Source organism: Bufo bufo, chromosome 1, assembly GCF_905171765.1.
Source record: "Bufo bufo chromosome 1, aBufBuf1.1, whole genome shotgun sequence".
Classification (NCBI taxonomy): domain Eukaryota; kingdom Metazoa; phylum Chordata; class Amphibia; order Anura; family Bufonidae; genus Bufo; species Bufo bufo.
Genome location: NC_053389.1, coordinates 742,404,206 through 742,418,420, shown reverse-complemented (window position 1 = coordinate 742,418,420; position 14,215 = coordinate 742,404,206). Strand labels below are relative to the sequence as shown.

Sequence of the window (14,215 nt, the reverse complement as noted above, 5' to 3'; positions counted from 1 at the left end):
TATTTTAGAAAGTGCATGCTGTGCGGGCTCTGTCATAGATTTTGCACTGGGGCGCAGAATCTTCAAGTTACACCTCTGGCTGGAGGGAAGGGGGTTACATCAAGAATTTGTCATGGGGAAGGGGTGCTGTTTCAATTTTTGCCCCAGGCAGCACAAAAGACTATGTGCTTCCCCGCCACTTGCCACAAAGCACTGAGGGAAGCGGGCCGAAGGTCAACTATTGCACCAAGGCCCATGAGCCTTTAGCTATGCCCCTGTTTGCTATCATTGAGGAAATAAGTAATTGAAAGATCTATTAATACTTTAAAGACACCACCTAGTTTGGTACTTCTTTTTCTGGATCCATAACTGTATTATTTTTCTGTTGGTATTGGTATATGTCATATTTTTCAATGTCACCATCTTGCTGTGAATATAATGCAATTTATAAGTTTTAAAAATGTTTTTGGGGTGAAAGTGTGAAAAGATATGGCAATTCCGCCATTGCTTTTAGGATTTTGTTTTTGTGATGTTCAATGCATGGTAAAAATGACATTTATTCTGCGGGTCAGTATGATTAATACGGGTCAATACAATACCAAATTTATACATAATGGGCAAATTTATATAGTTTTTATGTTTTGCTAAAAAAAAAATTAAACCAAACCTAAAAAAATTAAGGATAGCTTTAGGTCACCATATTCTGACACCATAACTTTTTTTTTACTTATCCATGGAGCTATGTGAGGGCAAGCTGATGACTGCCATGACAACTGCCCTCTGTCTAACTGCTCAGATGCGGTGATCGCTATTGACAGAGTCGTTTGAGTGGTTAAAATTCCAGCATCTAAGTTATCTCCAATCTCGGAAGTGAGAGCAGGGTGCCAAACTGTATAACACAGCTGGCAACTGCAAGCAATGTCGTGGGCACCACTCCTGAACCTATGCCATCACAACAATGTAAGATTATGTACCTGAGGAGTAATTCCCTAATTATAGACATGTACTATTATAATACTGTGTTTTAATGAGCTAAAGAATGTTATAGTAGAATGTAAGGGGAGCAGTCCATGACCCAAAACTGAAAACACATTGAGTTATGCAACAAGAAAATGACCCAAAGCACATAAGCAACTGAACTAAAGAATGGTTTAAAAAGATTTGTATTTATAATGGCCAATGACCTTAACCCTATCAAGATGCTATAGCATGACCTGAAGAGACTATACACACAAGGCATCCCAGAAATACTGATGTACTTAAGCACATTTGCTGGGAGGAATGGTCCAAAATTTCTTCACAATGTTGTGAAAATCTGATTTGCAGGTACAGGAAATATTTGGTGGAGGAGGTGATTGCTGCTAAAGGATAGTGTATGTTATTAAATTTAAGGGTTCACTTACTTTTTATTGAAACTTTACAATTGCATGTACTGTAACTGTTCAAAGATCAATTGCTACATGTGATGCATGTCAACATCTTATTACCATTGCAAAAATTCTAATTTAAAATCAAGGTGGCTCTTACTAACCAGACTTTGAAGACAACTAGGGGTCATTGCATTGATAGGGCAAGGGCATTAGAGGACTTTTGCCTGAATAAGATGACTGAGCCAGAGATAGTTTTGGTTGTCTTTGTTTCTCATCAGTGTCTTTATTTTATACTTGCAAACATTGACATGGTACCACCTGGGCCAGATGAAGATAGACCTTGACCCAATATCAAACATATCAGAATACCATAAAATTTCATGATTGATTGTATCAGTAACTTTGGCCAAGCCAAATATATCAATTGTGGGAAACACTGAATGGTTTACTAGATGAAATAGAAACAGTCTTCTCAGATATACACACTTTGTAAATTTTAATTTACTCTTAATATTTTCAAAGATAAATACAGTCTCAGATTTTTTTCTCAGAAAAATTAATGGCTAACATCTGTGCTGTAATAATCTAAAAAAAAACCTTGCTAAAGTGTTTCCCTAAGTCATTAATTCTCTGTTATTTGGGTGTGCCATAATGATTGATTTCCTCTTATGGGGTCATTTTTACCAGTTGCTCACACCCAGTCCTTTGAGACTCTACTTGCCCTCATGTTGAGTTGTGAGAAAAGTGTGAGTGATGAGATGGAATATGAGACATGAAAAGACAAATATAAAATGAAATAATCCCTTATGTACACAGCTGAGCATAATTCTCACCTGGTCCACAAACTCAGAGTATTCCAGATATTTTCCTAGAACAATAGGGTTAAATTCTCCTCTAGACCCATAATAACAGTTGAGGTTGGACATCAATGGCCTGGGATCAAGAATATTAAAATAACCTGTGGTACTGTAGGAACTACAGATTTGCAATAATAAATTACGAGGGTGGTATGGAGGAAACTTTTTGATGAAAAGCTTCAAGTTGTGTCATCTTACGGGATACTGTTAATCATTTGTAGTTGTGTGGGAGTCACCTGTAAATCAATGCTGTTAACTGACTTATTTTGGCACTACCCTGCATTTTGGAAAGCAAAAACAGATGGCACAGAAGAAGCATCCTCTTAGATGTTGCTAGAGGAAGTCATGAGAGCTAATATGATGGTGACTCATTATTTTCTTACTGTATATTATAAAGAACACACAAGGTACAAATAAATCGGGAGCATTTACAAATGAGAGCCATAAGGTAATTATAAAATATGGGATCCCCATTCCTGTTATTTCTTTGTGTAAGTGCAGTAGATGCACCCATCCTAAAACAGGTTAGCCCAGATCTTATTTAACCCTTTTCATCTCCTGTCTAGTAGTACAGAAGGTTGGCATGATCTTCAGTCTGGTTCTCCATACCCTTGCTTTCCAATGTTACAGTGGGTGTGAGGCTGAAATAAGATCAGCCTGGTATTCAGTTTTAAATCTAATAATGGCTTTGTATGTCAGTTTCATCCATACTAATGAGAGATGCTTCTGTAGGACAATTATGTCGTAAAGGTTTTCTATAAACCACCATGTTTTGTTTAAACAATATCATCAACAATTAATCTCTATGGGACTCCCGAAGAGTAATTGCGTACAGTGCTCGGCAATCTGCCTTAGTCGCATACAGATCAATGGAGTGGCAGCCCCCATGCTTGCCTGCCACTCCATCCATACACGGGGGGGGGGACACATGATCTACCTTCACATGATTGGTGGGGGTCTCAGCAGTTGTCCCGTGGATAGAGGATATGTTTAAAACGTGGCACAATACCTTTACAGGAAATTACAGAGTAGTCTTGGCAGAACATAGATAAAATAAGAGTACTATACGGCTAATGATGACGTTGTTAAAAACTGGTACTGAGTTCCATGAACTTATGTAAAAGGAGTTTTCCCCACTATAGTTAGTAATGTTATATTGCTAGGATAAGTGGAGCGGTGTGGTAGTTCCTTTCATAGCAGGAAAGATGCCAAAGAGATCTCTGTCCCTTAGTTTCCTAGTCTGACAACCAAAAATGACAATGTTGTGGCATCTCCGAGTAGTATGGATGACTACAAAAAAAAACAAGTGGCAAGTGGACATATTATACTAAGTTATGTTTCAGGACAAACTATAGGGGTGCAGAGATAGCAGTCACACTGGTGGGCTGGTACCTCAATGATCCCTGTATCATATAAGGACACAATATTATAAATGTCACATGACAGGTGGGGCCCCTGTTACAGATTTTTTTTTATTGGGCCCTAGAAGCACCAAATTAGGTCTGCAGACATATGGAATGTTTAGGAATAATTCTACATTCTGAGCTTGAATAGGTCAGTCAGATAAGGAGCCATAAAAATTATTTCAAAGATGTGGAGAGATTGAGACTGGTAGAAATGGTGAGTACTGGAATGAATGAATTAATTTTATGTCCTTGTATGCAATTACTTTTATATACTGCTACAGAAAGTGAGATACACATGGTTGAACACATTTTTTATAAAGTTGGAAAAGTAGGTGACATAGTGGGTTGGACTACTGGTTGCAGCTCTAGAATCATTGTGTTGCTATATAAAGTAATATGTGGGTTCTACCAATGTTCTTGTGTGTTTTTGCCCACTCTAAGCCTGCAACTGGTTGACAATGCTCACATTTGCATCAGAGATGCATTTCTGTTCGGATCCACCATTAGATTTCATAATATTTCTCCAAGAAAAGTGCTCTCAAAAGGTCAGAAACCTCAGTGGAACCCAATGAGATCTGTAGGGCATCAGTGGAGTGCTGGAATTAATACATATGTTTGGTGGAATATATTAACTATGTTCACATTGTAAGTAGGGGACTCTTTAGAAAAAGTAAAAAAGATTAGCAAAAAATGTAAGTACTCTATTTAAATTTAAGAATAGTTAAAAGGGTTGTCCACTTTCTGGCAACTACTGACCATTGTCTATGACTATATGGTACGTACTAATATAACCTTTGTTGATATTCTGTGCTGTTTGCCATGCCCCCTTGTTGGGAAAATGCTCTGTGCTGTCCGCATAGAAATCCTGTCCATAGGATGGCCGCTCATGTGACTTGATAACTAGCTCAGCCTTCTCATTCAGACACACTGCACCTGCACTAAACCCCTATCAGTCCAGATGGCAGGTGTCATGTATCTGAATGGAGGAGGCTGAGTGACTTGTCTAGTCACATGAACCTCCATCAGCAGCCATTTTATGGACAGGACCTCCATGTGGACCGCACAGAAGACTTGGCAAACAAGGGGGCATATCTTATGAAATATAAAAAATAGCTCAGGCTTTCAACAAAGACTATATTAGTGTGTGCCATATAATCATCTCACAGACACATTGATCAGCAGTAGTCACAAAGTGGTCAACCCCTTTAAGATCAAGAGTGTTATCAGAAATCAGATGTTTTGCTAAATTTATAAAGGTTTGAAACATTGTTCATAATATCCATTCCAGGCTGAAACACAAAATATCTTGCTTGGGAACTGATGTACTATTTATTAGTAGACTAACTGGCTCAGTGATAGAAAACAGAGGGTGGTTATTAACGGTACACACTCAGATTGGGTCACTGTCACTAGAGGGGTACCTCAGGGGTCAGTTTTGGGCCCTATTCTCTTAAATAGATTTATTAATGATCTTGTAGAAGGCTTGCACAGTAAAATATACATTTTTGCAGATGACACTAAACTGTGTAAAGTAATTAACACTGAAGAGGACAGTATATTGCTACAGATAGATCTGGATAGATTGGAGGCTTGGGCAGAGTAGTGGGAGATGAGGTTTAACACTGACAAATGTAAGGTTATGCACATGGGAAGGAATAATGCAAGTCACCAGTACATACTAAATGGCAAAACACAATTTTAATAAACAGCAAACTAAGCAGTAAAAACCAGTGTCAGGCAGCTGCTACCAAGGCCAATAAGATAATGTGTTGCATCAAAAGGGGCATAGATTCCCATGATGAGAACATAGTCCTGCCACTTTACAAATCACTGGTCAGACCACACATGGAGTACTGTGTACAGTTCTGGGCTCCTGTGAACAAGGCAGATATAGCAGAGCTGGAGAGGGTTCAGAAGAGGGCAACTAAAGTAATAACTGGAATGGGGGGACTACAGTACCCTGAAAGATTATCAACATTAGGTATATAACATGTGAGAGGGAATCTAGATCGCACATCCTCAATGCAATGCTTTTGATATGACAACTGTTTTACAGCATAATAAAACATGGCTTCTCAGCACAATTATAATAAATATAACCCTATGCTATGCACTAAATGGAGGCATTGGTATACAGTTTGATCAAAGAGCATAGCCCCACTTACCACCTCTCAGTTGGAGTTCCTGAGAGTCTGTGAACAGGTTAGCTTTTTGCACCTGTTCACATTATGCGGTTCTGAGCGGTGGCCATTGCTGCTCTTGTGCTGTGCTGGTGGAGTGATGGGGCCCAGGGCCAGGGTGGCTTTGCCGCAGAGTGGGGGCGCTGTGCTGCTACTGGGTCCCGTCCCCTGCTGGTGTGGTGCGGGGGCGCGGGTGGTCACCGTGCAGTGCCGCACTAAAATAAGAGTAGGTCCCCACTTGAAGAGGCAACCTTGTAAGTGGGCCTATGCTCTTTGATCAAACGGTATACCAATGGCTCCTTTTAGTGCATAGCATAGGGTTATATTTATTATAAATTGTGCTGAGAAGCCATGTTTTATAATGCTGAAAAACAGTTGTCCTATCAAAAGCATAGCATTAAGGTTGTGCGATCTAGATTCACTCTCACATGTTATATACTTTGTATAGTCTTTTCTCTGTCCCCCCCCTTTCTGGATCTGCACTCCTCCCCATTTGGCCCTGGTGTTTTTAATCAGCAGGAGTCTGCAAAGGGTCTATAAATTCCTACCACCTCTCAGTTGAAGTTCCTGAGAGTCTGTGAACAGGTGAGCTCTTTGCACCTGTTCACATTATGCGGTTCTGAGCGGTAGCCATTGCTGCATTTGTGCTGTGCTGGTGGAGTGATGGGGCCCAGGGCCAGGGTGGCTTTGCCGCAGAGTGGGGGCGCTGTGTGACTGCTGGGTCTCGTCGCCTGCTGGTGGTCGCCACGCCAAAGTTAGAGTAGGTCCCCACTTGAAGAGGCAGCCATGTCATGGTAAGTGGGCCTATGCACTTTGATCAAACTGTATACCAATGGCTCCTTTTAGTGCATAGCATAAGGTTATATTTATTATAAATTGTGCTGAGAAGCCATGTTTTATTATGCTGAAAAACAGTTGTCCTATCAAAAGCATAGCATTTATCAACATTAGGGTCCATTCACACGTCTGCAATTAAAATGCGGAACGGAATTGCAGATCCATTCATTTCTATGGGGCAACACGATGTGCTGCCCGGATCCGGAATTGCAGATCCGCACTTCCGGGTCCGCAATTCCGATCCCGAAAAAATAGAACATGTCCTATTCTTGTCCGCAATTGCGGACAAGAAAAGGCATTCCTATGAGAATGCCGGCGATGTCCGTGTTTTGCGGATCCACGGATCCGTGGATCCGCAAAACACACTCGGACGTGTGAATGGATACTTAGGGCTATTCACTTTAGAAAAAAGACGACTGAGGGGAGATATAATTACTATGCATAAATATATCAGGGGTCAGTACAGAGATCTATCCCATCATCTGTTTATCCCCAGGACTGTGACTGTGACGAGGGGACATCCTCTGCGTCTGGAGGAAAGAAGGTTTGTACACAAACATAGAAGAGGATTCTTTACGGTAAGAGCAGTGAGACTATGGAACTCTCTGCCTGAGGAGGTGGTGATGGTGAGTACAATAGAGGAATTCAAGAGGGGCCTGGATGTATTTCTGGAGTGTAATAATATTACAGGCTATAGCTACTAGAGAGGGGTCGTTGATCCAGGGAGTTATTCTGATGCCTGATTGGAGTCGGGAAGGAATTTTTTCCCTCTTAAGTGGAGAAAATTGGCTTCTACCTCACAGGTTTTTTTTTTCCTTCCTCTGGATCAACTTGCAGGATAACAGGCCGAACTGGATGGAAAAATGTATTTTTTCTGCCTTATATAATATGTTACTATGTTACTAGTCAAGATGGACACATAGGTCTTATCTGATGTGAAGAGTGTTCTAGGTTCAGGAATGCTCTAGAACTACTAATCCAAGCCAACACTGAAATGTGACAGGAGACTGAATATTTTGCATATTGTGTCATCAAAGGCATTACACAGGAAAAGCTTAACATGTCTCTATGTGGCCATTTGGCTTTTTATGCAATATTATACCCACCCAGTCAATGGTTATCACATTTCTATTTGTTTATGATTTCCTTAAATTATGTCCCATTAAATAAATTTGTCCTGTAGAGAAAATGATAATGTTATCGAGCTCATGCGTCATTTTGATGTGGACCCATTCCAATGATTACTGATTTAGGCTCGGCCTGTTTGACAAAGACTTATTATCACACATATATATGGGAGATACAGTAGCGCTATTCTCCTGCTTGTAGTCATCTCCACCACACAGAATGAAGGCTCTAGTAAGTATCTGAAGTTTCCTTCATGTCTCTCTGTCCCTATGCTCTACTACTATTACCAAAGACATATAAGTAGTGTGGCAGGTAATCGACCATGTAAAAATAATCTTTCCAGTACCTGTGGGTACTAAGTTTTGATGTGTCTCTCACCAAAAGTGAGTATGGGAGATACAGTCAAGGGAGCACGTGAACTAGACACCTCAGTAACTGTAGAACTCCAGAAACCTCTGTAAATGTTGTGTCCAGGGTCATATGTTAGCATAGGGTCTCAGATTTTCACCCTTTACCTTCACTTGTAATGTTCTTGTGATGCAGTCACTTCATAACTGAAGGAGAGCCTTAAACTCAATGAGGACAGATTGTAAACTCAAGCAGATGTATATTCATTGTGATCTATATTACTCTATTTTACTAACAGAAATATAGGATATAGACAATATGTTAGAGAGCATTACTCTTCTGTAAGAAAACCCTCTATGTAGGTGCTTCCACACTTTTTGCCTTGTGAAAAACAACATAAAATGCATATTTTTTTGCAAGTTTTGAGGTGGTATTTTTTAGTCACACAACATTTTACTTGCATGTTTATCAGATTATTTTTTTTCTATGGAGAAGTATATAGGAAAATGGCTGAAAAAATGCCACACCCACAGCATTCTATCATGAAATGTTTCATAATTTCCTATTGTAACATCTGGCCATGGCAGTTGTTTGCTCCAAAAAGAGTGCCAACTAAAAAACCTATATGTGCAACCACCCTTTAGACACCTTTTTATATATATATTTGTAGGAATTTTGGGTAACAACCATTATGTCCACCATTACAGCTGCTCTATGGTTGTTAACTAACTTTTCTGCATGACAAGTGCCTAAGTGCCTAAATTTTCCACTACAGATTTGCTACTTAAAAAAAAAAAAAAAAAACTCAAGGAAAGTTGAGATACAACTTCATTGGGAGTTTGAATAATGGCCATTAATGGCTGTCAACTTTTAAAACAAAGAAGAAAAAATTAAGACTGTCACAAACATAATAATAGAAAACTGCTCTATCGAGAAAGATTGTGCTCACCATGCATAGTAATTAGTGAAATTTTTGCACAGGACATGATTCATATAGAAATAATGTTCCTTTCTCTCAAGAAGACATCACAATGTTCAGGTTTCATGGCTTACTCACTAACTCCTTTGCATTTGCATTTCAGATCTTACTCGTGGCCCTTTTTGGAGTGGTCTTTGCAACTGATGTAGGTTACGTGTCCTTGCACTATATACTGTACATAATGACTATATCCAGATTATGCGCCTATTAGCTATGACTGATTAAAGATGAATGACAATGACTATGATTAAAAGCACTACACATTACTGTAATCAGATAATTCTTTCAGCATGCCATTGATTTCACATTCCCACATACATCCCAAGTGGGAGATCTTCGTAGCCATGATCTGATTCACTAAACATTTGCATAAGTTAGTTTTCTAAGTTAGTATTTATTTTTTAACTGATTTTGCCCTTCAAAATGTAATCCATCAGTGGTGATTTTACTAATTGCTAAACTATAGATGTCATGAAGAACATCTGTACACATCTCATGTAACTGTCCTTCGTCATTTACAGAATATCAATATCAACAATAAGGGCAATGATGGAGGCAATGTCCACCAGACTGTGAACATTGATAACCATGATAACGTTGCCAATATAAACCAGTTCAATGGCTGGAAATCATGGAATTCCATCTGGGACTATAATAGGGTAAGTGAACTATACTTGTGTTTCTAAACCAGGAACCCCTTAAATAAATTACATCAAAATACTCCCATAAGATATGAGTAAACACTTTTGCTGTATTCTCCATAAATGACATAAGCTGGGCATACACATTATTGAACGTTCGGCAAATTGATATCTCTCCTGACCATCCCCAATACATATGCAGGCTCAGCTTTGCCGAGAGTGCATGCGTTCTAAATGAGGAGAAGGGATTAGGCTGCTGACAGACACCTCTGATGGTAGATTATCTCCCCAAAAACAAATGAATAAGATACAGGTATGTTGAAATCCACCAGCTCAATTTTTCTTTCAACAATATCTGCAAAATGGGGAAAGTCAGGATCCCCCATAGGGTGCAGTATTAATATTATATCTATGACTAGATAGAATAATGTGTACTCCTCCAGAGATGAGTGGATAGAGTTCATTTGTGATAGAAACTGTACCCTATGCAATAATGTGTTGAAGGAGAGTAAAAGCCACTGAGGAATGTCCAAAGTACGGTATGCTGAGATTGTCTCCTGGCATATTCATAGATCACCTGCTTACATTTACTCCTTATGATGTTGCAGTTCAGACCAGTGATTGTCAACCAGTGACTATTCAGCTGTTGCACAACTACAACTCCCAGTATGCCTTGAATGCTGTAGGGATTGTAGTTAAGCAACTGTTTGAGAGCCACAGGTTGATGACCATTGGTTTAGACACAGATACAGTGAAATATATTATTATGTGAAGAATTGAAGTTGTAATGAATTTCAATACAATTTGCTTGCAGGGTCTCTTTGCTATCCGTCTTATGTCCAAGAGAGTTTGTGTGGTTAGCAGAATGAACAGAGAAGCAGTCCCTAGCTTGGAACAGCTAAGCAAAGCCAGCCAAGAAAAACAGGTAAGCCACTATAATGGTAGAGCTCTAGAGATGTTTCATGTAAGTAATATATTAGATGTTTTAGAATATTTAGTAAAGGGTGAACGTGTACAAGGAATGTTGTATGCATAAAATACTCCACTCAGTATTGAATGCAATGATCAAGCAGAAGACTTGGAGCTGGCTTTGGAGACAATCATTTGCCATAAGGGTATATTAAGGACTGAAACAGTAATAACCTGTTAGAGACTGATGTGCCCTGTGTGCAATGAGACTTACCAAGTTTACAATAAAATGAAAAGTAGACATGTAGATGTTCTGTGTCGATGGATTGTAAGCCCTCGACTCATTTATTTTGCAGGGTTCAAAGATCCCCAGTTTGACATTAGTTTACAGTAGTGATGAGCGGCATAGGCAATAATTGAATTTGCAATATTTCGCAAATTTTTGGCTGAATATTCGCCATATATTCTCAAATTCGAGAATTTGCGATCTCCAGTCATTATTTTCTTGATTGCAAAAATCGGCAATGTAATATATTCACGATAAACACTAAGGGGTAGGCAACTTTCCTATTGATTGCTAGGGATGTTGCTAAGTGCCAATATTCGCGATAAATTAGTTATTAGAATATTCGCGATCAACACTGTTCGCAAATACGAATATATAGCACTATATTCTAAATATTTCCGAACTCTCGAAGTGGCGATATTCGCGATTAAAATTAAAGCTTCGGGCTCAACACTAGTTTACAGTGGCCATACTAAGGTCAGCTGAATCCACTGATTTCATCAGGAGTGTCCGACCATCAAATCTTTATCTGATTCTCAGCCAATGTTCGTTCTCCGTATTTCGATAAAACAAAAGACTGGCCATGTTGAACCAAGAAAACTTTTCTTAATCAAAATCTTAATCATACTGTAGATCTAATGTTCTCCTGACTATCAGCAATATGGTTGTGTTCCTTTTATTTCAAACGGTCAAAGCATGACATTTGAAAATTAGCTATACATTTTTAGTGAACATTATAGCCTCAAACCTTAGGCACACATATAAAACTATTTACATACACATACATATCATATTTTTTTCTGGGTGGAGGCTAGTTGATATACAAATGTTTCTTTATTTCACGTAAATGCAAAAGAAAATAATTATTCTTTGAAATAAGAAGCCACACAGTGTTTCATGACATCCAAGTTATGCTTAATATGTAGTGTGATCACAGAGTACTTTGGCATATTGAGAATGTGATATGTGCAGAATATTTGGTTCATTAATATTAAGAAGGAGCCAAGAACTATATTTGTTTAATAGATTATTCATAACTTTAGTTCTGATTGTAAATCAATGTAACTAACTCTATAACATGTTTTCACAGAGCCCCAATGCTCCTCCTCCAAAAACTTTGACCTACTCCATCTCTCAGACCAGAGCCAAGAATGTAGCACAGTTTGGCAGTAACATTGAAGCTCTTTGCAAAGGGGTCCCAACCTTTTTTGCTCAGGAAACCCAAGGTATGTTGATTGATAACTAACTGTAAAAAGTGCACCCACAAGTAATTTAACCAAGTAATGAGTAGACCATTTTTGAGGTCTCTATCTGCAAGTAGTTTGTCCTAGTAGCAAGGATATTTTAAATTAGTCAACAGGATCCATCAGTTTATGTCAATCTGCCAAAAATATCCAGTTTACAGAGAGGCAAAAAGTAGGCTAACCTCTTGACCGAGCTGTAAAACAATGGTGATTTGGAAATAACCATGACCTTCATTTGGGTACATAATCCCAATAGTTCAAAAATATTTCTTAATTTAGAACCCAAGCACGTCATACTCCCATGCTATACTCAATGTGGTATTTAAAGTTGAGATAAAGGGAAACGTTTGGCATGGTCCTAATATTACTAAGTTGTTTTAGTTGTCTGTAGGCTTGTATGTGTAACTTGAAATGGTTGCTAGTGATTTTGTTTCCATCACCAGCAAACTAGTGGCCCTGCATGGTCAAAAAGTCAGGAAAATAGGAATGACCACATTTTGATCCCATGCCATAGGTAGGAATGGGCAAACAGGTCTCCAGCTCTCTATTGGATTCCAAATAACTCCCTAGATCTCAGTCCACTAGAGTCTTATGGGTCTAATATGGGTCAGATGGACTTTGGATAAAATGAACTGTGGAACTAGGTATGAGAGTCACATGAGCAAACACATTAAATATATGTATAATTTACTTTTCACTGTTCTGCTTGCCATCAGTCATCAAGGTTATTCCCTTGTAGAAGAACTCAGAAAACCGTAATTTACCGCATAGCCTGTATTTCAATAAAAATAATACAAATTCAGCAGGGAAGGGTCTGTGGTGCAATAAGAAGCTGGTGTTACATGTCCTCTTGGTTTCTCTTAGGTGCTGGTCTGTTTCTGGATATGCATGGCTGTACTAACCTCGGCATTTTGAGATTTTTGGGCATCTCTCTGTGCGGGAATGTTGGATGCTAGACCTCCTGCCTTCATTGCTCCTAATCTAAATGAACATGCCTGGCTGCTGTGATTAGACTTCCTCCACCCTCCATCTGATCTTATCTCATCTCTATTCTCCGTGTCCACTGGTCAGATAGTCCGTGTTTTTATACATGAAACAAAACGACATTCTTATTAATAAAGAGTTACCGTAAACACAGCTGTCTTGTTCTCCCATTTTCACTCTGTAACCAATGTTATTATATTCGGCAAATATTTAGGATGCATCCTGCAATGAGGGGAAAATCTCGTAATAACACAAGACTACAATGCGCTCTCAGTTTTTTGACTCTATTCTAAATGAACAAACACATTCAGTTACATAATTTATTTAGAGAATCTTTAAAAAACTAAAATAAATTGTTGCTTAATCAGTTGTTAATTGAAGATCATTCCATTATCAAAAGTATGGAGCTCTGTTTGGTAAATAATAAATGCACCACAGCCACTCAGCTGATCAAGGGGGGTTCCAGGATTTAAATGGCCTACTCTAAGAAGAAGCCAACATTTTTATAGTAATGGAAAACACCTTTAATGCTAAAATTTAGCTTGCCTTTTGCCACCTCTAGGGGGAGCTTAAGAGTTTACTGTTTGGAAATTATCTGAGGTACACGTCTCAATTAAAGCTAATATCACGGAAAGAATGGAGGCGCTAAAACTAATATACAGGTTGGGCCATTTATATGGATACACCTTAATAAAATGGGAATGGTTGGTGATATTAACTTCCTGTTTGTGGCATATTAGTATATGTGAGGGGGCAAACTTTTCAAGATGGGTGGTGACCATGGCGGCCATTTTGAAGTCAGACATTTTGAATCCAACTTTTGTTTTTTCAATAGGAAGAGGGTCATGTGACACATCAAACTTATTGGGAATTTCACAAGAAAAACAATGGTGTGCTTGGTTTTAACGTAACTTTATTTTTTCATGAGTTATTTACAAGTTTCTGACCACTTATAAAATGTGTTCAATGTGCTGCCCATTGTGTTGGATTGTCAATGCAACCCTCTTCTCCCACTCTTCACACACTGATAGCAACACAGCAGGAGAAATGCTAGCACAGTCTTCCAG

General features: G+C 38.8%; 1 protein-coding gene across 1 annotated transcript; it reads left to right on the top strand.

The window, feature by feature from the left end:
* Positions 1-7,900: 7,900 nt before the first annotated feature.
* Positions 7,901-13,347, top strand: LOC120987204 (gastrokine-1-like). Its single transcript, XM_040415800.1, has 6 exons — positions 7,901-7,988; positions 9,188-9,229; positions 9,606-9,743; positions 10,540-10,650; positions 12,011-12,146; positions 13,029-13,347. The coding sequence occupies exons 1-6, from the start codon at positions 7,977-7,979 to the stop codon at positions 13,118-13,120; spliced, it is 531 nt and encodes a 176-aa protein (XP_040271734.1). The 5' UTR covers positions 7,901-7,976; the 3' UTR covers positions 13,121-13,347.
* Positions 13,348-14,215: the final 868 nt, after the last annotated feature.

Coding starts and splice junctions, on each gene's coding strand:
- LOC120987204 (XM_040415800.1), top strand. Junction 9,744..10,539: donor CCATCTGGGACTATAATAGG/GTAAGTGAACTA, acceptor ATTTGCTTGCAG/GGTCTCTTTGCTATCCGTCT. Junction 12,147..13,028: donor TTTTGCTCAGGAAACCCAAG/GTATGTTGATTG, acceptor GGTTTCTCTTAG/GTGCTGGTCTGTTTCTGGAT.